This window comes from Caretta caretta, chromosome 1, assembly GCF_965140235.1.
Source record: "Caretta caretta isolate rCarCar2 chromosome 1, rCarCar1.hap1, whole genome shotgun sequence".
Taxonomy (NCBI): Eukaryota; Metazoa; Chordata; order Testudines; family Cheloniidae; genus Caretta; species Caretta caretta.
In genome coordinates, this window is record NC_134206.1 from 327,531,061 (window position 1) to 327,558,811 (window position 27,751).

The 27,751-nt window shown below is 41.8% G+C and overlaps 1 protein-coding gene across 5 annotated transcripts in view; it reads left to right on the top strand.

Moving 5' to 3' along the window:
* ATXN7L1 (ataxin 7 like 1) overlaps positions 1–27,751 on the top strand; it is a 204,244-nt gene that overhangs the window by 54,442 nt on the left and 122,051 nt on the right. The window contains exons 2-4 of one of the 5 annotated variants that reach the window (XM_048836359.2): positions 457–587; positions 23,134–23,238; positions 26,072–26,125. The exons of 1 other annotated variant lie outside the window; for it this stretch is intronic. In XM_048836359.2, the coding sequence (XP_048692316.1) occupies positions 23,136–23,238; positions 26,072–26,125 (157 nt within the window). In that variant the 5' untranslated portion in view covers positions 457–587; positions 23,134–23,135. The remainder of the gene's footprint in view (positions 1–456; positions 588–23,133; positions 23,239–26,071; positions 26,126–27,751) is intronic. 3 more of the 5 variants (XM_048836355.2, XM_048836360.2, XM_048836356.2) reach the window with 3 other exon arrangements.

The window sequence follows — 27,751 nt, forward strand, 5'->3', positions numbered from 1 at the left end:
CTTAATCGGAAAAATGTCCAGCACACCTAAGAAGGGGAGGAATTAGGTATTTTGTATAAAGAGCTGCTTTGCCGCTTGAATATCATGGTAAAATAAGTGAGTATAGAGATTAAAAACTCTTTGCTTTCTTTCCACAGTGTTTATCAGCAGTCTTTTAATAAAAAATGTAATCTTTTTTTCATGCCAACAAAATTTTCAAATGGTCACCTTTTTTTTTAGAAAAAGGTCCCTCTATATTCTTTGGGGATTTTTGGGTGGGTTGTTGTTTTGAACCATTGCTGGATGAAGAGTCCTCTATATTTTCCCTCTCCCCAATTTCTCCTACTCTGGCAGAATTTGGAATGAGGTAGATAAGGTGGGGAAGACTGAAGATGTAGTCATCCTGTACTGGCTTGGGGGAGAAAAGAGATTTTCCTGATTAGGCAGCAGTAGCGGAATCATTTTCTCTTCTTTCAGATTTAGTCCATATCTAACGATAAAAGAAGAGGACAGACTAAATTGAATTTTCTATGAATTGCCTGATGGCCGAGTGGTGGAATATAAGGAAATACTGGCTTTCTTCAGCAGTATTGGATATTCTGGCAGCAGTAAGTAAAGGAATCCATAATAACGCTTACTGAAGTGGGAACACTCATGGCTTTACAGACTCTTTCTATATAGGAGAGCATGAGCATGCTTAGCCTTTTCCAAATGCATAGATGTAAGGTGAGGATATTTCTTTTTCTAGAAGGTGTTTTTTATTAGTAATTTTCTTTGCTAGAAGAATTGGGAGATTGCAGGCATTAGCTATTGTCCCAGGAACATTCTCCTTTGAAAAGAAGTCATTTCAGAACCTAGTTTAGTCATCATCTTGATAGAGAACATCCTAAAAACATTAAGATAGAAATCCATGAAAATTTTGTATTTTTATTAAACTTGACATCCAAAAGAAAGAAGAGGTTGTTGATCTTTTGTTATGTTGTGGTGGGATTGAGGATTTTGTTACATATTTATAGAAGATTACCTTTCTTTAAGAAGGACCTGTGCTCAGCTGAGGAAAATCTTTCTTCTCAACTGTGTCTGCCTCCTAGACTAGAAGTTGTTAATGTGGGGACAGTTAGGAAGGATTTCTTTATCAGATCTTTGGATAGCATCATAGTCATCTTTTTCAACATTATAAGAATTGCTGTAAATTATGTATTTATATGATACTAAGTCTTTGAGGTCCCAGCTAGATCAAGGCCCCATTGTGCTAGGTATTGTATAGACACATGGTAAGAGAATAGTGAAAAAGTTACCATCTAAATAGATAAGGGCATACAAAAGAAAGTGTTATCTCCATTTTAGAGATGGGGTATGGAGGCACAGAAAAATTTCCTCCAGGTCACTCAAAAATTCTGTGACAGAACGAGCAACGGAACCCAGATCTTGAATACTATTCCGTTGCCTTAACTCAAAGTCCATTCTTCTTCTCTGAAACATTAGTGTAGCGTCCCAAGTTAGTTTGTGAATGCTGTCCATGTCTTGTCTGATTGCTTAAAAGTCAGTTATGTACTTGGGACTCTGTATATAGCATAAGAAGTAGTGGCTCATTTTCTGCGCTCAGGTTCTCTCCTGAAGGTTGGTTGACTTAAGAGTCAACATAAATGTAACATTTTAATAAATTTGTGTTGATTTGAGAAATGAGAGTAGGAAATATGACATACTTGCAATATTTCTACTGGAATATAATCACTGCAATACGTAAATTGTGGATTACTAAAACAGAAAGTTGCCTATGCCAGCCAGTTAATTAAATGCTCACCACTCCATTATCCCAGCAGAGACTTCTGCAGGGTTATCTAGTGGGAAAACAGGGATGAACTGGAAAACATCAGTAAAGTTTGGAAATATCAGCCTTTCAGATGTTTAACCTACCAAACAGCTGCAGTTTTAGGAAATGGGAAACTTAATGAAAGGAGGAGCACCAATAGCCAGTAGGTGATGGTTATGTACTGTGCTTTTTTGATACATTATTCACAAGAGAAAAGTGAATGTGCCTTTGTCTCATTTTAGAATGTTTTTCCATAAATTGATTTCTCATAACGCATGTGTTAACAGAGCTTCCTGTTCCAAGAAGGTCCGTGTAGAAAATACTTGATGATTTGGGACGCAGTAATACTACACCTGCATCATTAGTGTGTGCTTATTTCTTAAATTAAAACCTAGGGCTACTATGGCATAAGAGAGAACACTGATGGAGGTTTGTACTACCTATCCACACCCCTTGAGCCAGTCAGATGAGTTTCTCAGATCAGATTGATTCTCTCCCTCCCTTTTCAGCCTCTTCCATTGCTTCTTATATAGCCTGTTTTGGCCTTTCCAGACTTAGTCAAGAGACTTGCACATCTTAATTACAATATTTATAAACATTCCAAAGATCATTTGCATAAATTGATTTAATGTGAAAAAGGCTCACATTTCTTGTAGAATAGAATTTCTTCTGTTTTCGATACCTGTTTAAAGATGAAACTTTGCTCTTTTAATTACAATTTAAAAAAAAATTAAAATGCTGAATTGTTTCTTAGGGAAAAATATATCACTGTTTTGTAGGAATGGTTTCTTCTTTGAGCAGGGATCCCACTGTAGATTCATGTGCACATAAGGCCGGATTTTGATTAGCAGTGTCTGGGGTCGCGCATGCCCCTGTACCGTCTCATGCTCTTCTGTGAATGTATAAAGGGTGGGTGGCCAAAACCCTCCTTTGGTTCCCTGTTACCACTCAGGACAGCGAGATGGACTGTAGTGAATGTCTGACCTGCAGGTTCTTAGCTCAGGCTAAAGATCTTTGAAATCTTCTGCAAATCTTCAGAGCCACTTCTGATCTTCTGCTGTGACTGCCATGAATCGACCATGAACTTCATTAGTTAGATCCCCTCACCACATGTACAGGGATTCTCAAATGGCAAATTCAAAACCTGCAGGCTTCCAGCCCTGTCCGTCCATCCTGCAATGAAATAATACCCTTGAAAGACAGACACAGTAGGTGTCTCTTTTGCCTGAGGGAATCACCTATTCCAAGCAGATGCTTAGTATGCTTATTCTTCTCTGCAAGGACTCATTTTCCCCCAAGTCAGATTGTCGGTGATAGGGTTTTTTCTCCTACCTCTGCAGGATGGGTCACATGCTGGGATTATCTGGCTATATCTCACTTAATCAGTTCCCTGCCATTGCAGGGGCCTTGGTCATAGGTACATCTCAGTCCCTCCTGTTCTCTGCCTGTGGCACACAGTAGTTTAGTCTCCTGTGGGCTGTAACATTTTGGTTTAATTGTGGTGGTTGGGTTTGGTGTGTGGGTGCTGGGTGGTGTTAGTGGCCTGTGAGTTACAGGTCAGACTAGATGATCTGATAGTCCCTTCTGGTCTCTGACTCTGTGACTCGCAAGTTACAAGATGCAAGGCTGAAGCTCCTGAAAGTCTCATCAAAAGTGTAGGAAACAAGGTGCAGAAACCTATTAATAGACAAGCCAGCATCATCTAAGACCCCACTGAGTAGACAGGCAATGCCCAAGGTTACTGTGGAGAAGACTGTGTTGGGGAGAGATTGACCTCTGCTTCAACATCAAAGCCGTGACACCTCAGATTTCGAAGTTGAGCACTGAAAGGGGCCTCTCTGAACACTGAGGCAGAAGCTCAGGAAGGATCTCAGTGTCCTCCCATAAGAGCAGACCCAGCACACCCTCTGGAAAAAAAGTCCTACAAGCCCCACACAGTGCTGAGGGATGGAAAAAAGGAGCAGACTGTGATGCAGCAGACTTCATCATTGTCGATGATGCCCTCTCAGCATCCACTCCAGCCTTGGGGCATGAGGCTCGGGTAGAACCAGGTCCATCACTGGTACCAAGACATTCTTTTTGTCCAGGACCAAAAGCACCTTATACATGGGCATGCCCTCTGGGGAGAGGTCTGTTCCTCCTCACTGTCACTGGGGCATACGTTCTCCCCATCACTGACCAGTGAACCTGCCCCTCTGAGGTCTGTAGTCACTGCCACTGAGAGTCCTGTGGGGCTCTCCTACAGAGCTTTTCCGACTTCACTGGCCTGTCAAGACTGGCATTGGTCCAGTCAACAATCTGTTAGTCATCTGTACTCATATAGTTATGATACCATGGCTTTATTGGGAGTACTGGGGCCTGTCTTCACAAGCATCAAGGGCCCCGTCTCCACCACTGAGAGAGAGAGAAACAAGTGTCCCTCCCCAGAGTCCAGACCATTGATGCCAGAGTATGAAGAGAAGGCAGATTCTGGGCTCATGGCACCAGCACCTCATCTCTCTAACAAAAGATTTCTCCTCATCATTGCCAGATGAAGCAGTATCTTCAGTACTGGATGACTTTAAGGAGTTCTAGGAGCTCCTTGTGTGAACTTTGGTCATCTCAGAGAAATCTCACAAGCAGTCTGACATCCTGTCTGGATTGCCCTCCCCATTAATGAAGGCCTATTACACACTGCTAAAGTTCTGTGGCAGATGCCAGATATCATGACATCAATGGCCAAATGAGTCAAGAAGAGGTATAAGGTACCCCTTTCAGGGTTTGAGTACTTCTGCACTCACTACTAGCCAGGCCCTACTGTCCAAATGACTTTCTAGCCTGGAATAGGGTGACACCTTTTCTCGCAAAGCTCTGTCATGACAACAGAGAAGAGCTTAAGGATATAATGAAAGCAGGTTGACTGTTGGCCAAGTTGGCTTTGCAACTGGCAATGGATACCGCAGACACTACAGCCAGGTCTGTGGCCATCACAGTGACTGTGTGCAGAGCATTTTGGCTTCAAGCATTGGATATCCTGAGGTCACAGTTGAGGTTTTGCACTTGAAGGGCTCGGAGCTGCTGAACAAGAGGACAGACAGTGCTCTACACTTGATAAAGGACGCCAAAGCTATCCTGCATTCTCTTGGAATTTACACCCTTCTCCGTACTGCAAGCTGTACCATCCTCAGCCACAGCTGAGATAGTGCACACCATTTTACCACCCCAGATTAAACTGAATATCACTCCAAAAGGCACTTGAGATGCCACAGGAGGTGCCAACCTTCCTTTTGCTTGGCAAAGTGCACTTCTGCTTTTACATGTCAGTGGGTTTGATGAGGCAGTCAGGAGCCCTGTTGGACTCAGACTAGAGAACACAAACTTAAGAAGCTGCTTTGTCTCATTCCACTGGGCATTATCTGTCCTAATATCAGACAGATGGGTGTTAGAGATAATCACCCTTGGCTACCTCATACAATTTGACTCTTTACCCCCTTCCCTTCCCCATCTCTCTTCAGGGAACCTTCTCACAAGACGCTTTTACAGTCAGAATGTGCCTTGCTACTTCATTTTGGGGCAGTAGAGGAAGCTTCTCAGGAACACAAGGAAAGAGACTTCTATTCTTGGTATGTCCTCATTCCAAAGAAGAAAAAGGGGTCTTGAATCTCCTCAGGTGTAGAACAGAGTAGGATGAAGAAATACGAAAACTGTCTCAGGTGCAGGATGATAATGCTTGCCTCCATCATCCCATCCCTCCAAGCTCAAGACTGGTTTGTGACTTCTGGAATGCATATTTCTATCTAGCTTTTCACTTTGCTCGCAGGAAGTATCCAAGATTCACAGTGGCGACCCAACCATTATCAATACAGATTTCTGCCCTGCAGACACTCCTGAGCACAGTGTGTGTTCACCAAATGCCTGATGGTAGAGGTAGTGCATTTAAGGAAACGGAGAATCCATGGCTGTTTGTACCTGGATGACTGGCTAATCGGGGCAGATCCCAGCAAGAGACCAAGACAGCCTTGAATGGCATCTTTTCTCTGTACTGTCAACTAGGACTCCTTGTGAGCTACAAGAAATCCTCTTTCACACTGTCTCAGATGATAGAGTTCTTAGTAGCTTTGATCCTAACCTGCCAGAGGTTAGGTACAGGTACAGAGAAGAGCTACTAGGATGATCTGAGTAATGGAAAACCTGTCTTATGAAAGGAGACTCAAGGAGCTTGGCTTGTTTAGCCTAACCAAAAGAAGGCTGAGAGGAGCTATGATTGCTCTCTATAAATATATCAGAGGGATAAATACCAGAGAGGGGGAGGAATTATTTAAGCTCAGTACCAATGCGGACACAAGAACAAATGGATATAAACTGGCCGTCAGGAAGTTTTTAGACTTGAAATTAGACAAAGGTTTCTAACCATCAGAGGAGTGAAGTTCTGGAACAGCCTTCCAAGGGAAGCAGTGGGGGCAAAAGACCTTTCTGGCTTCAAGATTAAACTCTATAAGTTTATGGAGGAGATGGTATGATGGGATAACGTGATTTTGGCAATTAATTGATCTTTAACTATTCATGGTAAATAGGCCCAATGGCCTGTGATGGAATGTTAGATGGGGTGGGATCTGAGTTAGTACAGAGAATTCTTTCCTATATATCTGGCTGGTGAATCTTGCCCACTTGCTCACCATCGCCATCGTTGATCGCCATATTTGGGGTCGGGAAGGAATTTTCCTCCAGGGCAGATTGGAAGAGGCCCTGGAGGTTTTTCGCCTTCCTTCTGCAGGATGGGGCACGGGTCACTTGCTGGAAGAGTCTCTGCACCTTGAAGTCTTTAAACCATGATTTGAGGACTTCAGTAGCTCAGATATAGGTGAGAGGTTTATTGCAGGAGTGGGCGGGTGAGATTCGGTGGCCTGCATTGTGCAGGAGGTCAGACTAGATGATCATAATGGTCCCTTCTGACCTTAATATCTATGAGTCTGTGAGAGGACAGGTTCCAGTCTCTTCAGTCAGCAGAAAGGGATGACCTTATCTGTCTCTTTCTCAACAATGATGATTATTGGTGGCTCACCTGAACCACCTTTGGATGTAAAACACATGATCTCAGGACAACTTGACACTAGACGTGAATGTCCTGGAGCTCAAGGCCATTGGACTAGTCTGCATAGCATTCCTGCCCATTCTGCAGAACTTCACAGTGCAAATCCTGACAGACAACACGTCAGCGATGCACCAAATAAACAAGCAAGGAGGTGCTCGATCATCCCTTCTTTGCCAGGAATCCATCAAGTTCTGGGACTTTGGGGTCATCAGCTTTGAGTGACACAACTGGTGCTACATTTTCCAGGGGTCAGCAACGACATGGTGAACTCCTTGAGAAGAAATGTGGTAACCAACCATGTGTGGTCTCTGTAGGAATCCATCCTAGACCCAATATTCTGCCAATGGTGGACTGTGCTCCAGAGGAGGCATGAGCCCAGGCTCTGTGCTGAGAAACTTTCTCCTCCAATGGAATCCTGCCTCCCTCCCTCCCTCCACCACCGCTGTTGTAGTGCTCATTGCTAAGGCTATGATTTAGTCATGGAGGTCATGGAAGTCACGGAATCCGTGACTTTCAGCGACCTCCATGACTTCAGCATGTGGTGGTCAGGAGCTGCAGGGTCCTCCGCCACCCCCAGGGGCAGGAAGCTGTGGGGTACCCCCACTTTCTCTGGCGGCCCCCAGAGCTCCAAGCTGCCGCGGCCGGCAAGGGAACCCCTGCAGCTCATGGCTGCTGTGGGCCCCTGGAGTTGCGGGCAGCAGGGGTATCCCACAGCTCCCAGCCCGCGCTGGCGGCAGGGGCACCTCACAGCTCCCATCTGCTGTGGCTGCGGGGGAACCCCTGAGCTCCCGGCCACCATGGGCCCCTGGAGCTGTGGGTAGCGGGGAAACCCTGCAGCTCCTGGCTGACATGGGAGGTGGGGGCACACCATAGCTCCCAACCCCATGGGCAGCAGGGAGACCCCTGGAGCTGCAGGCAGCAGGGGTACCTCGCAGCCCCCAGCTGCTGCAGGCAGCTCCTAGCCCCTGCGCAGCTGCTCTGCTTCAGGCCGTGTGGGGACCCGCAGATCCCCATTTTTGAGAGATTTCAATTAAACATGCAAGCTTGGGACAATGCGGAGGAAGAGGGGGGTTAAAGGCAGATGGAGAACCTGGGTCAGCCTGGACAGGAGAGTTGTTGGCAGACAGTGGGAGCCATGAGCCTTCAGGATGTATTGAGATGGAACCTGGAGCAATCTCATCCATTAAGTTCCTGCATCCCGTTATTCCCCTTGTATTCTCCCACCTTTCTCAGCTCATCCTCCCATTCCTTTGAGCCTCTGCTTCCGTCACCTCTGTGCCATCACAACCCTAAGGTGGCTGCTGCCTCCATCTCGTCTTCTTTTGCAACTCAACACAGCTGGACATTAGAATAAGGAACATCGAAAGCAGAGAAGATATGTTAGCTTTGGTCAGTGTTGGTACAATGGAAGGAATTACGGCAGGGGGAACCCTCCTGATTCCTGGCAGCCTTGCTGGGAGCATGGGAAAGACTGTAGTTGGAGCTAGAGTAAGCGTAAAGGAATTCTAAAAGAAAGACGCAGGCATTTTATTTTTAAAGTTGTTAACAAAGACGAGTTTCAGGTCCCACCCACAATCTGAGAGTCTGATATGCAACACATTATAATAGGCGCAGCAGCTCCTTAAGACTTAAAATTAAACTCCCTTAAAGTGAAGGTTACACAACAGTTTCCAATTAAGTCACCTGCACCTTACTGAACTGTTCAAGACTTTATGCTGAATTTTTTAGGCTTGGATTCAGTCCATAGGTAAAAAGAAATTATTATTTTTTTAAATCATAAGTATAATGTATAAGTATGTATAATGTATAAGTAGGGGCATAGCGAGCAGATCGAGGGACGTGATCGTTCCCCTCTATTCGACATTGGTGAGGCCTCATCTGGAGTACTGTGTCCAGTTTTGGGCCCCACACTTCAAGAAGGATGTGGATAAATTGGAGAGAGTCCAGCGAAGGGCAACAAAAATGATTAGGGGTCTGGAACACATGAGTTATGAGGAGAGGCTGAGGGAGCTGGGATTGTTTAGCCTGCAGAAGAGAAGAGTGAGGGGGGATTTGATAGCTGCTTTCAACTACCTGAAAGGGGGTTCCAAAGAGGATGGCTCTAGACTGTTCTCAATGGTAGCAGATGACAGAACGAGGAGTAATGGTCTCAAGTTGCAGTGGGGGAGGTTTAGATTGGATATTAGGAAAAACTTTTTCACTAAGAGGGTGGTGAAACACTGGAATGCGTTACCTAGGGAGGTGGTAGAATCTCCTTCCTTAGAGGTTTTTAAGGTCAGGCTTGACAAAGCCCTGGCTGGGATGATTTAACTGGGAATTGGTCCTGCTTCGAGCAGGGGGTTGGACTAGATGACCTTCTGGGGTCCCTTCCAACCCTGATATTCTATGATTCTATGAAATCAGCCCTACAAATGAAATTTAGAAAATTGTAGTTGGCAAGGAAATAGTAGTCAGGAGGAGCACCTTTTGGTGTTCCAGAAGAATCTGGGTTTGATTTGATCAATTTAAATGCCTTTGCAAATCATTAACTGAGTATACATACAGTAAGATGGTAAATTTTAGTGTTGAGCTGAGGAAGCCTTCACTGCACAAGAGTTATGGAGCTAACTTAGATGCCTAGTGAAAAATCTAGTCAAATGTATTGCTGCAAAAAGGCAGGGACATCTTGGGCTGGAGGAATGGTCTGGGTTTCAGACCATTTAAAATGCAAAAAGGTTGGTGGGAAGGCTCTTTTACATTCTGTAAGGAGTTCAAATGGTGAAGTGAGGCCTTCATATGCACTTTTGGACACCTGCACAAGTTATGTTGTTGGTAAACTCCTAGGATAAAATAAGTGAGTACTAAAATTCCTTAAAATGCAGTGAGGGAAAATGTGGATTTAGTTATTGCTTCAGCCTCTAAATCTTTTAAGATGTGAAGGAGTTGAGGGGAAGGGTTCCCATTGTCTTTATAGGTGTTCAGGATGCATCCTAAAGATGTGCATCTTTGAGAATCTCTTGCGGACCTCCTAAGGTATGTGTGGTACTGGAAGTTCTGGTGCGGTCGAGCGAAATAGTTCAGATTTTGAAATGTACATGCACCATTTGTAATCCAGTAGGCCTTCAGAGTTCTGGAAAAAAACTCCTTTTCAGATATCTTTTCATTTTAAAAAACTAGAACATTTCAAACAGAAAAGTTACTTAAATGATTGGTTGTTCAGTTTGATCCGAACCAATTCAGATTTAAACAGGTTCTCATCACAGAAGGCATTCTAGTGCTGTGAATCCAAAATATGTCTCTTTACACCACTGAGTCCAGTACCAATTTTCCTTGCTTTTCTAGCACTTGGAACTGGTAGGGCACGGGAAGTCAATTTTTTTGTCAAGGTTATAGTCAAGGTCCAGACTCCAGAGAAAATTTAAAAAAAACAATAATGCTAATTGTAAGTAAATAAAAAGATTTTGGGGTCCATTCTAAAGCAGCTGGGAGTCTGGATTTGGCCCGTGGTCTGCCTATTGACTACCCCTGTGGTAGGGTTTCTGAGAAGATCAATCCACTCCCACGTTGGATACTCTTCACAAGTATGTCTAGCCATTCCCAGTCAGGCAGTGCAATAATTAAACCTTCAGTCAGTGTTGATATTGATTTCTGTGTAAACTATAATTAATGGGAAATTCCCAACATTATTTAATATCTCCAGCACCCTAAATTGATTTAATTAGCCTTAGCACCTGGGAGGCAACATACCGTTCTCGGTTATTTATGAGTCAGAGGTGTCACCACCCAGGCTCTTCTTTCCTGGTGAAGATTACTTGCCTCCTCTTTCTTTCTGGTGGTTCTCTTCCACTCCCCTTGGTCACTGTTCTGTCTTTGGCTTCTTAGGGTTTGTCTTCACTTACATTTTATAGCACTCTAACTTGCTGGCTCAGGGGTGTGAAAAATCGCTCCCCTGAGTGCAGCAAGTTTGAGCGCTTTAAAGTGCAAGTGTGGGCAGGCTCTGAGCGCTGGGAGCTATTCCTCTCGTGGAGGTGGATTACCAGGAGCGCTGGGATAGCTCTCTCCCAGCGCTCATGTGTGACACACTCACACTTCAAAGCACTGCCGTGGGAGTGCTACTGTGGCAGCGCTTTGAAGTTTCTAGTGTAGATGTTGCCTAAGTCTATGTCTACACTTGACAGGAGGGGTTCAAGAATTCTTCCATCAACCTAGTGCTGTCTACACTGGGATTTAGGTCGGTTTATCTACATTCCTCAGAGGTGTGGGGTTTTTTAACACCCCTGAACAACTGCAGCTGGGTCGATCTGATTTTCTAATATAGACCAGCCCTCAGTGCCTTTGTTGAAAAGTCATTTGCCCTCTCTTTTCTTCTCCTTAATTACTTGTGTGTTAACTTGCATTGTCTTTGGTTCTTTGATTTATTTGTATTATGTTAGCATCCAAAGGGTTCCAATCAGGACTGGGGATCAGCTGTACTGGGTGCTGTGTGAATACCCAGTCTCTTACCTGAAGAAGAACTTGGTCTAATTCATCTAATTTTGTTTCTTTGATTTCTACACTAGTGACTTCAATCTTGCTTTACCTTGTTTGTTCAGAAAAGAAACCAGCTTGCATTTGATTAAAATGTAGCTCACCTAGGATGGGATTTTCAAAAACACTTGGCACCTAAATGACTTAGAACCACAAATCATATTGACTTTTGCTGGGACTTGAATTCCCAAGTCAAACAAGCACTCTTGAAAATCACACCCATTGTCTTTTCACTTGCCAGAGCTAACATTTCACAATTTGAATTACCTTGATTACTATATCTGTTGTGTATCCAAATTTCTTCTCTTTTTGGGACTTAAGACACATCTACAATGCAGTTCAGACTACAAAGGTGTGAATAGTGGTGCGCACCAAAGTGCTGCCCTGTATTTCCCTTGTGTGGGTGCTGTGGGCATGAACTAAAATGTTCCTAGATCTCATTAACTTAATCCTCTTCAAACAGTGGTACATTATTGAGAAGTAGGAACTTTTAGTGTGAACCTGCAGCATCTGCACAGAAGAGTTACAGAGCAGCACTTCGATGCACACTGCTATCCATACACCTGTAGTCCATTAAGGGCAGCGTAGATATGCCCTTAATGTCCCAAACAATTAGACCTCTTACACTCTGAACTTCTTGAACTCCCTTGGGTCATCTCAGTGCGCTGCTCATGTTCATTGGTGATGCCCTGTACCTCTTCAGTGATGGGCATTCTGTCCATGGAAAATTAAGTTCTTGATATGATATTTCATTTTATATTAATAAGACAATCAAGTCATTTTTTCCCTTACATCTTAATTTTACTCAGTTCATAAAAATGTGTGTTTTTGGTAACAAGGTAATTAACATTTAATATTTATAGTTGTCCAGTCCCTGAAAATTCATATAGGATCTGGCATTTTCAAGAATAATAGGAAACCAATATCAACTAACTACTGAAGCAACTTCACCTTTTTTCACAAAAGGAGAATGTTACCTGTAATAAAACTTTATATTAGATAGAAGGAGTGGACACTTATTTCTAACATAAGACGATACTACCTATTCAGGGAGCAGTTAAACATGCTTGTATAACACAGTGCAGTTGCCTTTGTATTGTGTTTTGGTTTCAGGTTTCAATCCACCTCTCAAATCACTCAGAATAGATTTTTGTAAAAGTGATCTTATGTAGTGAAAGGGGTTTTCTCTTTCACTGCCATTGATCTAGAGTGGGAGAGAATATATCTAACAGATTTCTAGCCCTAGAGTTTTTCAGATCTCTAACTGAGGGTCTAGGTTGATGGATGTTTTTCAGCATACCTATCAATGCAACATTTTTGTCAATCTAAACAAGTTCCACTTCAAAACTGACTTATTAAACATGATCAAAATTAATTTTTAGAATATAATTTTTCTAAATGTTCAGTGGAGTAATTATTACATAAGATGTAATGTATGTTTACAATTAACAGGGGAGCATGATTACTATATAATAAAATACAACTTCTCTAGCAGTCAGCATTGTGAGGTCCTTGGTGCTGTGATCACCTTAGCTCTGCAATAGAGGGATCATTCCTTTCCTGAATTTTTCTATACACTTAGATGTAACTGATTATGTATATTGTGCTCAACATGTAGAGAAGGAACTTCATATAAGTCATCTGACTTTGATTGTTACTACGAGTAATCCTTACTTTCTATGTGTATTATGATGGAAAGTTCAAAATTATATCTGAGATCTGCAATAGCCTTTGAATGTTCGTGCCACTCTGCAAAGGCAACATATTTTCTTTGTTTTCTGTGATTTCTGTTTTTTAATGCATCTTTTACTAAAATAAAGTCTGGCAAAATTGGATCATGTTATGGATACAGCTATCTTATTGTTTAGAACTGTTACTAATATAAAAACTATAAACACAAGAATTCCCTAGTACAGTAAGGCTTATTCTCTGAAAAAATGCAATAAAGTATGTTAATAGAAATATTGATCGTATGACTTTATAGAAGTCAGGATTTCTACAGTCAACTTTTCCCATCCCTTTGCCCTGCTACCTTTTGCCACACTCACATGGGTATGACACATAATATTATAATGTCGGACAATATTACATGCTATTACTCAAATATTTAGTTTTCAAACACAGGCTGTGGTCTTATATAAATACGTTCTACGGCAATTTTGGTAAATTATCAGATGATAAAGATACATTAGTATGTGAAAGGTTTACCATATGAGAACTAGATTTGGTCAAAGTATTTGTAACAAGACATTTTGTTTAAAATATTCTTGTTTTTGAGTTTGACAGTGGAGGCAATTTTGTAGAAGTTTGTATTTCTTGAGTTAAAATTTGTGCAAAGATTTTTGTTCTCATTAAGATGTCTGAAAATATATTGTGACAAATGTTTGTGCCTTTTTTTTTTTTTTTTTTTTTTTTTTTTTAAGTTTTGAGCTGGACTGGTTTAGGTACAACTGATTAGATAAGTTTAGCAAGGTGATTGCTCTGGTTCTTTGGTTGGTTGAGCCTATCCGTGTTGTCAGAAGCATTAGCAGACATGATTCCCTATTTTTTCTCTCTGAAGGAGTGCCTGTATTTCATGGGCTCTCTCTAAACTATTAAAAGTAGGGTTGGAGGCAGGGAGCAGATCTACCTTAGGGAAGCCACAGGCCAGAGGGAATACAGGAATTGTGTAATTTTTTTCTCTTTTACCTGTCCCGCTCCTAAGTTGGGGCATATCCCCAATAAATGTTCCATCTGTAGGCCTTTTCTAAAAGGACCAGAAAGTGAGAGAGGCTGACCTCAAACTTTTGGATAGCTCTTTGTGGCTTGCCTTGGACCTAGGCAAGCAAGACCTTCCTGTACCAGATCAATCTGAGTCCAGAAGTGCCCTGAGCTCCAGATCAACAGCTAGCTCCCGAGTCTGTCATCTGTGATGGCGCTGGTTGCAGATGAAATAGGGCAGTTAGATTCTTGAGACAGGGGTGCCATTTAGGGGGGGCAGAGGAGGGCTTTAGTCCCCCCTCCTTCCGAGTTCTGTCGGAGAGATCTACTCACCCTTGCCCCATTTATATTCATAATTGATCCGGAAAAAGGGGTATGCAGTGAGATGGTAATGATACAAAATTACTCAAGATAATTAAGTCCAAAGCCAATTGTGAGGAGTTACAAAGGGATCTCACAAAACTGGGAGATTGGGCAACACCATGGCAGAAGAAGTTCAGTGTTGCACTTGGCAAAATATAATTCCAACTATACATATAAAATGATGGGGTCTAAATTAGCTGAACCCGTCCATAAAGAGATCTTGGAGTCATTGTGGATAGTTCTCTGAAAACATTTGCTCAATGTGCAGTAGCAATTAAAAAAGCTAACAGAATATTGGAAATCATTAGGAGAAGGATAGATAGTAAGAGAGAAATATCATATTGCCTCTACATAAATTCATGGTATGCCAACATATTAAATAGTGCGTGCAGATTTGGTCACCCCATCTCAAAAAGATATATTGGATTTGGAAAAGGTACAGAGAAGAGCAACAGAAATGATTAGGGGTATAGAACACCTTCTGTATGAGGAAAGATTAAAAAGACTGGGACTTTTCAGCTTGGATGACTAAGGGTGGATATGATAGAGGTCTATAAAATCAGGAATGGTGTGGAAAAATTGAATAAGGAAGTGTTATTTTCTCCTTCACATAATATAAGAACTAGGGGTCACCAAATGAAATTAATAGGCACCAGATTTAAAACAAACAAAAAAAAGTATTTCTTCACAGTCAACATGTGGAACTCTTTGCTAGGGGATGTTGTGAAGGCCAAGACTATAACAGGGTTCCAATAAGAATCATAGAATCATAGAATATCAGGGTTGGAAGGGACCCCAGAAGGTCATCTAGTCCAACCCCCTGCTCGAAGCAGGACCAATTCCCAGTTAAATCATCCCAGCCAGGGCTTTGTCAAGCCTGACCTTAAAAACCTCTAAGGAAGGAGATTCTACCACCTCCCTAGGTAACGCATTCCAGTGTTTCACCACCCTCTTAGTGAAAAAGTTTTTCCTAATATCCAATCTAAACCTCCCCCACTGCAACTTGAGACCATTACTCCTCGTTCTGTCATCTGCTACCATTGAGAACAGTCTAGAGCCATCCTCTTTGGAACCCCCTTTCAGGTAGTTGAAAGCAGCTATCAAATCCCCCCTCATTCTTCTCTTCTGCAGGCTAAACAATCCCAGCTCCCTCAGCCTCTCCTCATAACTCATGTGTTCCAGACCCCTAATCATTTTTGTTGCCCTTCGCTGGACTCTCTCCAATTTATCCACATCCTTCTTGAAGTGTGGGGCCCAAAACTGGACACAGTACTCCAGATGAGGCCTCACCAATGTCGAATAGAGGGGAACGATCACATCCCTCGATCTGCTCGCTATGCCCCTACTTATACATCCCAAAATGCCATTGGCCTTCTTGGCAACAAGGGCACACTGCTGACTCATATCCAGCTTCTCGTCCACTGTCACCCCTAGGTCCTTTTCTGCAGAACTGCTGCCTAGCCATTCGGTCCCTAGTCTGTAGCTGTGCATTGGGTTCTTCCGTCCTAAGTGCAGGACCCTGCACTTATCCTTATTGAACCTCATCAGATTTCTTTTGGCCCAATCCTCCAATTTGTCTAGGTCCTTCTGTATCCTATCCCTCCCCTCCAGCGTATCTACCACTCCTCCCAGTTTAGATAAGAACTAGATAAGTTCATGGAGGATAGTTTCCAGGAATAGCTATTAGCCAGTGTGGGCAGGGATCCAACACCATGTTCTGCGTGTCCCTCGCCTCTGTTTGTCAGAAGCTGGGAGTGGGCAACAGGGCGACTTGATGATTACGTGTTCTGTTCATTCCCTCGGGGCACCTGGCATTGGCCACTGTTGGAAGACAGGATACTGGGCTACATGGACCATTGGTCTTACCCAGTATGGCCATTCTGATGTTCTTATATAGAACCCAGATGTATCTGCTCCCCACTAGACCCTGCTCTCCTCCCAGAGCTGGATTAGAACCCAGGGGTCCTGATGGGGTCTCTCTCTCCACAGAGTTGGTAATAAAGTAAGAATATACATTAAAATTTTAAACCTAACTGGTGTCCCTTAAGTGACTTGCCATAAGATGTCAGAATATGTTGTTGTTAGAGCTCATGGGTCTAATATTTATTTAATTTTCTTTTTTTTTTTTTTATATATATATAAAGGAATTAGATACAGGGCTCCTGTCAGCTAATTACTAAGTTATCTTCCAAAAACTAGTGTTTTTAAGTGCCTAAGTAGCCCCAGGAATCACGGTTAAAGTTGCCCGCCCCCCTCCCCCCCCCAATCTGAGATGGCGCCCCTGCCCTAAGAAAAACTTTGGTTAGTGATAGAAAAGAGCTGTGCTCCTTTGGGAAGTGTTGGAGTAGATCTCCTTCAGCTGACCCAAGCAAAAAGAGATTTAAACTGCCTCACCAATCCTAGTCTATGTGGACTTAATGGCCCGAACTGGGTGCTCTTGGAGCCCTGAGGGCGCATGGTACTTTGTCTTCAACACCATCTTGGGAGGTGGGTCTAATTGCCTCTGGTACAGACTCAACAGTGACATGATCACTTTGGCACTCTCCACTCTGATACTGTAATCCCCTGCTCTGCTTTTGTGGCACCATCTGTCTCAGTAGCAAGATCATTGACAGTACTGGGAGATCTCTACGTATAAGCTGAGCTATAGTTGTCATTGCTATTGTAGGTGCTGAATGTCTCCACTATGATGCTGGCTACCACCACTGCGGTGGTACTGAGTATCTCTTAGGCACCAGTCAAGTCACAGTTGGAAGTGCATCCAATAATCAGTAATTTGAGGGGCAGCTGGTAGCCAGATCATCCTTTCAGGCCACTCTATATGCCTCAATACCATGGAAATTTCTATTGCCACGGGGAGAGCATCCTGGCTAGTCTTCAGGCATCTCAAAGGAAGTTCAGACAACAATTGAAAACCTCCCATGCGAAGGCTGTGAACTCTGGTATGAAAATGGATGACACTGCATTCATTGAAAGGCTCCCCACCTGATCACTGACTGCTGAGAGCATACACGCTAGAGGGTTGTGTACTTCATAGCTTGTGTGGGCTGAGCTGATTGCATACACCGGTGGCTCCTTGCATCCCTCCATTCCCCCCACAAGCTCCCTGTGTGCCATCCTCCTCTGTTTGAGAGACTCCCTGTGACTCCCGATCTCCTCCATGCCAGGAGTTCTTTGTGACCCCCATGTCTGCCTCCTCCCATACCAGGGTACCCCAATCTTTCCCCCACCCCATGGTGGGGGTTCTATCTGTCCCCATTCCCCCATCTGCCATTTCCCTCCATGACAGGGGCTCTCTGTGCACCCCCTTTCATACCTTCCTTCTATGCAAGGGACTCTGTGTGGCCCCCATCCTCCTCCTTCTCCCCATACCAGGGTCCTCCAGTCATCGTCCCCCCAGTAGGAATTTGGTGTGCATGCCCCCATTCCCCACTTTCCCCTGACCCCCTTTTCTCCCTTCTCCCCATTATTATTATTATTTTTCATCTGAGAGAGACATCATTCTGGGTGTCAACATGATAAACTCTAGTGGGAGGACAGGCAGAGAGGAGATGGGGTATTGTTATGCTGAGGGGCCATCAGCCAGCTGTTTTATCTACAGAGGACTGTAGAAGTGCTTGAAGCTGTGTCTATACTAACAAGATGGCATGGGGGGCTCCAGTTAAACCCTATTTTTCCCATTTCAGTTTTCCAGTTTTTCCCAGAAGTCAATAGAGTTCTGGCCACTGATTCCAAGAACCTTCCCTAAACATTTGGAATCGATTAGATGCAGGGTTCAAAAGTTATTGTTACATATAGACAGAGAAATGCAACTGAGATGAGTGCAGGCTTTCACAAGCTTGGCCAACCAGCTGCCAGAAGGAAATGGAAGGCTGCAGTCTTGTTCCAGACAAAGACAATGGCCAAGTGCTTTTATCCATCAAAGAAATAGCCTGATTTTTGGCAATCATGGTGTCACAACCAGGGCATGGGTGGTCTGACCTCATGGTAAGAGCAGGAGTCAGGAATCAAGCCAGGTCCAATACCTGGAGGTCAGAATCCAAGGCAAACAGAGGCCAAAACCAAGAGTCAGGTATTAGGAGACAGGCAGGGTCAGGTTACCAGATCAGTAGCAAGTAGAAGGAGCAGGTATTGCAGGGGAAACAGTCTGAAGCAGGGAGATCCCAGTTGCATGGACAACTTCCTGTTCCTGTGCTGGGTTTATAAAGAAGTTGTGAATCAATAAGGACTGCCAGCATTCTGCCAATTAGATTCCAGGCCTGCAATCCTCTGTCAGAGTTCAGCTTCTATTCTGGCATCTGCTAACAGGTCACTGGATAGCAAATTGGAACTTACTAGCCTCTAAGAGCCCTAGGGACCAGAGGAGGGAGGGATAGCTCAGTGGTTTGAGCATTGGCCTGCTAAACCCAGGGTTGTGAGTTCAATCCTTGAGGGGGCCATTTAGGGATCTGGGGCAAAAATTGGGGATTGGTCCTGCTTTGAGCAGGGGGTTGGGCTAGATGACCTCCTGAGGTCCCTTCCAACCCTGATATTCTGTGATCTGTGGTCCCTGACACATAGTTTATTTATGGCAAAACATGGTTATTTAAATTGAAAAAAGAAAATGCCTGTTCACACTAGACCACCAAACTATGCAAGCTACATCTGTCTTTAAAAATGTTTGAGACACAAGGTGGGTAAAGTCACATTTTCTCTTGGACCTCAAACACTTTTTGAGTACCTTTCCCAGACCTGAAAAAGAGCTCTGTGTAAGCTCAAAAACTTCTCTTTCACCAACAGAAGTTGGTCCAATAAAAGATATCCCCTCACCCATCTTGTCTCTCTAATATTCTGGGACCAACTCAACTATACCAACACTGAAACCATTCCCCCTTTTGGTGCCATAGGAGGCATAGGACTTTTCTGTCTCTTTTCTCTGCACTTTCTGTGCAACTCATTTCACCCTTTTCTCCACTTTTGCCATCTCAGTACTACAAAACCTGCTATTGGTGCTATGTACTACTAATAGTCCCCTCGTTCCCCACTTTGCCACCCCAAGATTGTGTGTGGTGAAGATGCAATTGCTTCTCTGATACTGTGACCTGGCCTGGTTTCTAATTCTATTATGTCCTTTGGTAGATTCTTGGAGTATTAACTCCTTCTGTTTTTTAGTAATTTCTCACAGCTGGACTTCTACTAACATAAGTCCCAGAACTGGGCAAGTTTTGAAGGCCTAGTATATGGTATATATTCTGAGGCTTAAAAAAGCTTAAAGAATTTAGAATGGCGACAAAATGTAACTCTTAAATATTATCTGTACTTTTTATTTGGGAAGTGATCAATCATAGAATCATAGAATATCAGGGTTGGAAGGGACCTCAGGAGGTCATCAAGTCCAACCCCCTGCTCAAAAGCAGGACCAATCCCCAATTGATGAGTGTGTGTGTGTGTCTTTTATAGTATGTAGTGTGGTGGTAGCCGTGTTAGTCCCAGGATATTAGAGAGACTGGGTGGAAGAGGTGATATTTTTTATTGGACCAACTTCTGTTGGTGAGACACAAGCTTTTGAGCTTACACAGAGCTCTTCTTCAGGTCTGGGAAACTTAATCAGAGTGTCACAGCTCAATACAGGGTGGAACAGTGTGTTTAGCACAGGTAGTTAACATACATTTCAAGGGATCATGCAAGGTGAAGTGGCCCATTAACACCACTCCAGATATAAGGGGGAAAGGAGGCAGGGAGGGGAGGTAGTTAGTAGGTTATAGATTGTTGTAATAGGCCACAAATCCAGTGCCTCTATTCAGTCCATGATTTTTAATGTCTCGCAAAGTTATGAATTGAAGCTCTCCGGCTCTCGGGCTTTGAGAATGAGGACTGGTAGGTCAGATATAGAGTGATCACTTTTTGGAAAGTGTTCACTCTCAGATGATGTCTTTGTCTTTTGTCATTTTCCTGTGTGAGTTCATTTGAGAGCGTAGTGAAAGTCTGGTTTCACCCACATATTTGCTATTGGGGTATTTAGTGCAATGGATGAAGTATGCCACATGTTATGATAGGCATGTGAAGGACATATGGAGCTTGAAAGCTGTGTTGTGGAGGGTGTTGATCATTGTAGCAGTGGAGATATGTCTGCAGGTTTTGAATCAGTTGCTCTGGCAGGGTCTGGTGCCGCTTTGAATTAGTGTATCCTGGAGTGTCGGGAGCTTGCTTCTAATGATGAGCTTGGAGAGGTGATGCAAGAGTAAGAATAAAGCTTTTTTCCCCCCTAACTCTTATAAACTTTGTAACGAGGCTGAAACATTTCATAAATGTAATGCAATGGATGATTCTTGAGCTGAGAGCTTGTGCCAAGTTTCAGACTGGTGAGGGAATCCTTATCATGGAATTACGAGGTTCTGACAAATGGGAATCTACAAATGGAGAATCAGTAGCAAAACCCTGGCTTTAGCATTGCTATATCTGCACTGCAATGTAAAGTGTTTTTAAGATCAATAACTTCATCCTCAGGCTAAAGCAGAAGGAATGGCCTCCAGAGTTCTTAAAATTATATAACCATATTAGATGTGAGATTAAAATAAAATGGCCTGCCAAATTGTTCTTTTATCAAGCGGTAAAGTGAATAGCTGTGAAGAGGAACAGGGGTTAGTATGCAATGTAGGTCCCATCTGCACTAAAACTGTAACTAGTTAGGGTATTAAATCACAATATGGTTTATTTATAGTGTGGTATATGTCCTGGTAACAAGGCTAAAACCTTGGAAAGTATAAGGCTTTAGCATGGTTAAGGGGCCACAGTTAGGTCTCATCTGAACTATAACCTTTGACCATGTTGTAACCAGATCTCGTGACTTTGTGATATCAGTATAGAATGGGGCTTTTGCTTTCCTCCACATCCTGGCCTTTAGTATCTCTTCTTGATTTATATTGTCTATCACTGAGGGGGGGCCTGGTTCTTGCCAACCATAGTTGAATCAGAGTCTCTTAAAATCCACTAACCCTGCTCTTCCGCATCCCTTGCTCTCTGAGAGACTGAAAACACTCGCTCCCAGCCCTTTCAACCTGAAGAATGATATTCATCCTAGGCATCGAATTGTGGGCTTTCCCATAGGGCAGTGCAGAACATGACTCAATTTTTAATTAAAACGTACCATTCTGGCACTACGATTATCAAGAAACAATTAAATAACTTCGGTAATATATCAATTCACCCACTGAAAAAGCTACTTGTCTGAATAAACATAAGTTATAAGACTTACAGACAGGTCACAAATATATTAGAGAATTGATATTTAAACATTCTTCTGTTTATCATCCTCAGCTGGTATTTTGAGTGTTTCAGAGCCATTTAATTTTTGTGGTGGTCCTGCACTAGAAGGTTTTTTTTAATGTTTAATTTTAATTTAAGTAAATGGAGTTTGTCTTTTAAATGGCAAAGCAGTGCTGAATTGAAAGCTACCTTTTAAGGAACCTGCATCAGAAGCAGCATTGACAAGCTTTCGAGTAGATCTTTCAGATGCAGTAAATAGTGCTAAGGCACCATCATGTGACATCTTTGAATAAGTCATGGACCTGTCCTGAGGGGTAGCATGGACCACAGTTGACATTGTTGATACTCTGAGAGGCACTTGACAGTCCAGCAATGTATTCGTTGTTTGCCCAAAAGAATCTACCATTACCTACCTACAAGGCCTTTCATTTTCAGTTGTTGTTTTTTTAAAGTTCAGAAAGTTACCAGTGTTTGTTACAAAAATTTTAAAAAATGGGTGAAAATGGATGCACAGTTCTCTGGGTAAATATTGAGGTTAGTGTTGGAGGTGGGAGAAGAGAGAAAAAAGCCACAAATAGAGAAAAGTAAGAGTATTAAGTAATTTAATGCTGTGGTTTATTTCATGGACTGCTCATTAACAGAATGTACACATGCACGTGCGTGTGTGCATCTCTTCCAGTACATTTTCTTTCTTTATCTGACAGCCTTGCATTTACACTTAGACTAATTTATTATTAACATAACTGTGTCTACCTAATGTAATGTATTGGATTGTCTTAACATAATCAATATTTTCATGTACTTGAGCAGTACAAATTTGGGTGAAAATTGGTAAAAATAGTAGCTTTTGTAAAAGCTGGAAATTTTTCAGTAAAACGGAAAACAAGGGTCTCATTTACCTAACACTGATAGATTTCATGGAGTTGCCCAGTTGGTCAATGGAGAATGGTACTTTGGAGATCCTTGGCTCCTGGGTCCTATCTCTAATTCTTAAAAAGTAGCATCTGCTAATAGTCTACAGAGAGCCAAGCTGCAGAACCCATGTTCCTTGTTTGCTGAAATACTAACAGAAATTAGAGATGGGAAAGACCTATAAATATTTCATTTTGTGAGTCCTTTCCCAGTGCAGGACTGTTCCGTACAACGTGTTCTTGAGTGCTTTGTTCAGTATTACATTTATTTCCAATAAGTATTTAGACAGGGGTGCTGCTTCTTGTATTCTGATCATCAGAATAAGATGTTCTGTCCACAGCTTAAATAAAGGATCTTAGAAATTAGAGCTGGCAAAGATCTATTCTGATAACATACCACCAACACTGTCCTTACAGAGAATATTACGTAGTTTTTGGTTTTATAAATATAATACTAGTAATCCTACAGTATCTTTAATTTCTTTTAAATATACTCTTAACGCATAACTTCTAATACTTATATATATTTTTTAACTTTCCCACAGATATGCACTTATTTGGCCATTATCCAGCTCATGACGATTTCTATCTAGTAGTGTGCAATATCTGCAATCAGGTAGTCAAGCCACAGGTTTTCCAGTCGCACTGCGGTAAGTGAAAATTTTCATTCCTGGATTCCAGTGCCAGATCAGTGTATGGTTCTCATAAGAATCATTGAGTACAATCATGACAGAGGCATTGCAAAGGTAATCCTCTTGTCATCATGTCTGTTTTCAGCTCAGAACGTCACAAATGCCTGAAAGCAGGTATGAGTTTCTTATAGGGAAAGTTAAAATAATTATCCCAGAAGCTTCTCAAATTGAACCTATTATAACAAATTAGATAATACAGTACCTGTAACTAGATACTAACTAGACCAAAACTATTTTGATGTAACCTTGAAATGGTCTCTGTCAAAGTTAAGCAGTTGGGTCACTTGTAACCAGAACACAGAAAGAAAGGTCTCAAGGATTTGTATTTAGGAAGTTTGAAATGAAGATTGATCTTTTGCAAGTTGCGTGTATACAATAAAAGCTTTAATAATACCAGGAGTTGTAGAAATGTGCAAATACTTTTTCTAAATTAGCCTGCTAATGGCAAGAATACAAAATGTATCCTTATTTTGCTATTTGAAATCAGAGCTCATTTTGTTTGAAACGCATTTTTTATTTTGCTTGAGCAAGCTGTTTTTGGGCATTTCCTGCAAATCTTCACCCCAAGTTCTAGTCTCAGTTTATTATTTGTCCACTGTTTTGATCTATACAAATAAAAGGGAGTGGCAGGGTGTGGCCTGCCTTGGCCAGGACACTAAGCTGGTGAGCTTTATATGAATTCCTGAAAGTTTCATACATTTTCCTCTGAAAACTTCAACTTAATCAAGTTAGTTTTTGAGAGAGGATTTTAGAACAATGAAAAGTAGCTAATACTGAAGGAGGGATAGGTGAAAATGCATCAGAAAACAAAACTGAAGGTAACCCAGTCAGATTTTACTTTTTTCTGTTGCAAACCGAGTTCATAGATCCTTTGTATTGTTCAGTCTTGTATGCAGGAAGCGATTCAGTAAGTGGAATTCTGCAGCAGACCTGCAGAACAGGAAATGTTTAAAAAGCACTGCCTCCACTTTGGAGGGGCACTTACTAAAAGTTAACTACAGAAATCCATCTGTGTAAGACCAACAGGAAGCAATTGAAGTCATGTTTCAGGCAGTTACGTGCCACAGATCAGCAAGGTAGGTTTTTACTAAAAGAATTGTGAAACAAAGCATAATAAATGAATGCCACATTTCAGATCTTGTCCTTTTCATAAGATACTCAAACATGAGGATCTTGGGGCTCCAGTACCAACATCATGAAAATTCAAAACCTAGACGCACAGGTCACGAACGTAATTATTTTTAAAGAACCAATTCCAGGGTTGTAACTAGTAATTTTTCTTGAACGAACACACACACCCTCCTCTACCCTTGTTGCCTCCACCCTACGTTATATTCATATTTTCCCAAGGTAAACAGACCTCTACACACATGGTCACTGATAACATGGATACATTAACTGTAAACACTTTATCAGTGTGTTAATAAAGGCTTGATGCAGAACAAACAATTGTGTATGCTGCAGAATTGCTACACAAGGATAATTGAAAATTACTTGCTGTGGCATGCATGATACGTGCTGGCCTTCAGTCATGACATGTTGGCCTGGAGTAAATATGAAAGATGGCCCTCTTTCTATTAAGTGGACATACATGATCCCTGTTAGAAACAAAATACCCCCCCCCCCCCCCCCGAGAGCAATAATCTGATTTCTCCATCTGATCACTGAAGTTTCTGAAAGGAACTGAGTGTAAATGGCATAATTCCATTCTCATCTGTTACCAGTGTTAGCCTGCATGTCGGTGTAAACTGACACAGATTAAGAAGATTTTTTGCCAAGAAAGTAGTAGAGTCTTGTGGTTTCCCACTCAAGATGTGAGTTACATATATGAGAAAATGGTATGTGTTCTTAGGGTCATGAGTGCAGCAAACTGTATGAGGAAATCTAGTAGAGTAAACAAGGGAGGAATCTAAAAATGACAAAAATACTTTAAAATCAAAAGCTACATTCAAATCGTTAGAATTAGTACAGGGGATATTTAAGCATATGATATTGCCGTATCAGAAAGTATGTGATATGCTCCTCAGCAAAAAGGAAAACATTTGTCATTGAATGGCAAGATGCACTGGATTTTATTCGTGTCTGAAGGGTATCTGTCAAATGGAAATACAGCATGGTGAATTCCGTAACAAGGAAAGTAAACCATGACAGGTAAATGGTAAAATGGAACTTAGGAGGGTCAAGAGGGAATTTTAACAGTTAATAGCCAAAGTTAATCAGCAAAGAACAAGGAATTCTTCAAGTATGTCAGAAACAGGAAGCCTCCAAGGTCAGTAGATCTGCTAGACTACCATGGAGTAAAAGAGAGAAACCCAGTGTAGTTAAATCTTCCCACTGTATTTTCCACTGAATGCATCCGATGATGAGCTCACGAAAGCTTATGCTCAAATAAATTTGTTAGTCTCTAAGGTGCCACAAGTACTCCTTTTCTTTTTGCGAATACAGACTAACACGGCTGCTACTCTGAAAAGTGTAGTTAAGGACATTGCTAAGGAGCTAATTAGTTTTTGCCTCTGCAGTCACTGTAGAGGAATTTTGAATACCTTCCTCGACCTATTCTTTGTGGATAAAGATGGGTCACTGTAAGAAACTGAGCTGACAAAAGGTGCTGGAACGAAATGATCGTTTAAAAAGCAACAAGTCACCAGGGCCAGATGGTTTGTATTCAAGAATTCTGAAGGAACTTAAGAATGGAATGGCTGAGCTGGTGACGAAAAAAAAGTATATATAATTAAAATCACGTACTATACTCAAGACAGAAAGTTAGCTAATCTACTTTTCTTTTTAAAAGGTGCAAGGCATGCCCCGGGGAACTACGGACTTTTGAGCCTTACTTCAGTACTAGGTATAGTACTGTTATAGGTATATAACAAAAAAAATTGTAAAACACCTTGCATGGTAAGGTAGACACAAACCAGCATAGGTTATATAAAGGGGTTTTTTTGCCTGATTCTTTTTGAATGATTGAAGACAGTCAGCAAAATAGTTGACGAAGTAAGAATGGCCTTGTGGTTAAGGCACAAGATTGGGACTTTGGATATATTGAGTCACATCTTTGGCACAGACTTCCTGTGTGTCTGTGGGCAAGTCTCTTAAAATGACTCTCATCCTTGCAATAGCCCTGTGATGTAGAGAAGTATTATCCCCATTTTTCAGATAGGTAACTGAGGCAAAGTTTACTGTTTTGAGGTGCTCAGATAGTATCTCTGTAGGTTCTCATTATTTCCTAATGTGATGATTTTTAAGAGAGTTTAATATATTCCCTTGCAAGAAGTTAAGAAATCAAGTCACAAAATGAATGGTTAATGTTTCGTAGATTAAAAACTGTCTCTGAGACAGAAGATAAATATCAGGAAACAAGGCCAATTTTAAACATGGAAGGAGGTTAACAGTGGGAAGCCCCAAGATTCCATAACTCATATCAGTGTTTAGTTTATTAATCATCAAGACAATGATGTGAAGTTGGCAGAATTTGCAGATGACACAATTATTTAGATAAGTCAACTAGAGAATAAGGAATTCCAAAGAGACCTAAAGCTAGGCAGTTAGACAACATGATGGCACATGAAATTCACTGTAGATAAGTGCAAGGTAATGCTCATTGAAAGGGGTAATTTGAGCTCATGGTGCACTTTGGATATAATAAGTTATCACTCACGAGAAAAGAATATGTGTCACTATGCATAGCTCGATAAAAACTTCCGCTCAGTGTGCGGCAATGATCTAAAAAAGCAACAAAATGTTGAACTCCATTATAAAAGGAATGACACTATTGAAAATATTATATCACTGTCTAACTTCCCAGCATGCCCTCACATAGAATACTATACTTGATCCTGGACACCTCCATCTCAAGAAGGATATAAATGAAATATTGTAGAACAGGCCCATAGAAGGGCAACAAATACATAGGTGACTGTGAAGATTTCCATGTGAGAAGAGACTAAAACAGTTAGGACTAGTTTGTTTAGAGAGGAGACACTTAAGAGGTGGTGTGATAGGAGTATATATAATGAGTGGCATAAAGAAAAGAAAAGAAAAGAAAAGAAAGGGAGCTCCAGGTCATCTGTATAATAAAATATATTAAAAAATCTAAGAAAATTAAAAACAAATTTAAAACTGATAAAAGTACTTTTTTCCACAAGGCATAATTAACATGTGGCACTCATTGCCACAGGATGTTATTGAGGCCAGTAGTTTAGTAAGATTCAAAAAAGGGTTGGACTTACGTTATATATGCATTTACACTAATTAGGATGAAATTGATTATAAAATCTTGTGTGATTAGACAGAAGGCATCTACTAATTACTTGGGGCTAGGAAGAGTCTTTTCCAAAGGGCATGTCATTGCAGAATTGTCCATTATGTGGGGATTTACACTTTCCTCTGAAATATCTGATACTGGTCACTGTCAAACAGGAAATTGAAATAGATGGGCCATTGGTCTGCTATGGTGTTGTAAATATTTACC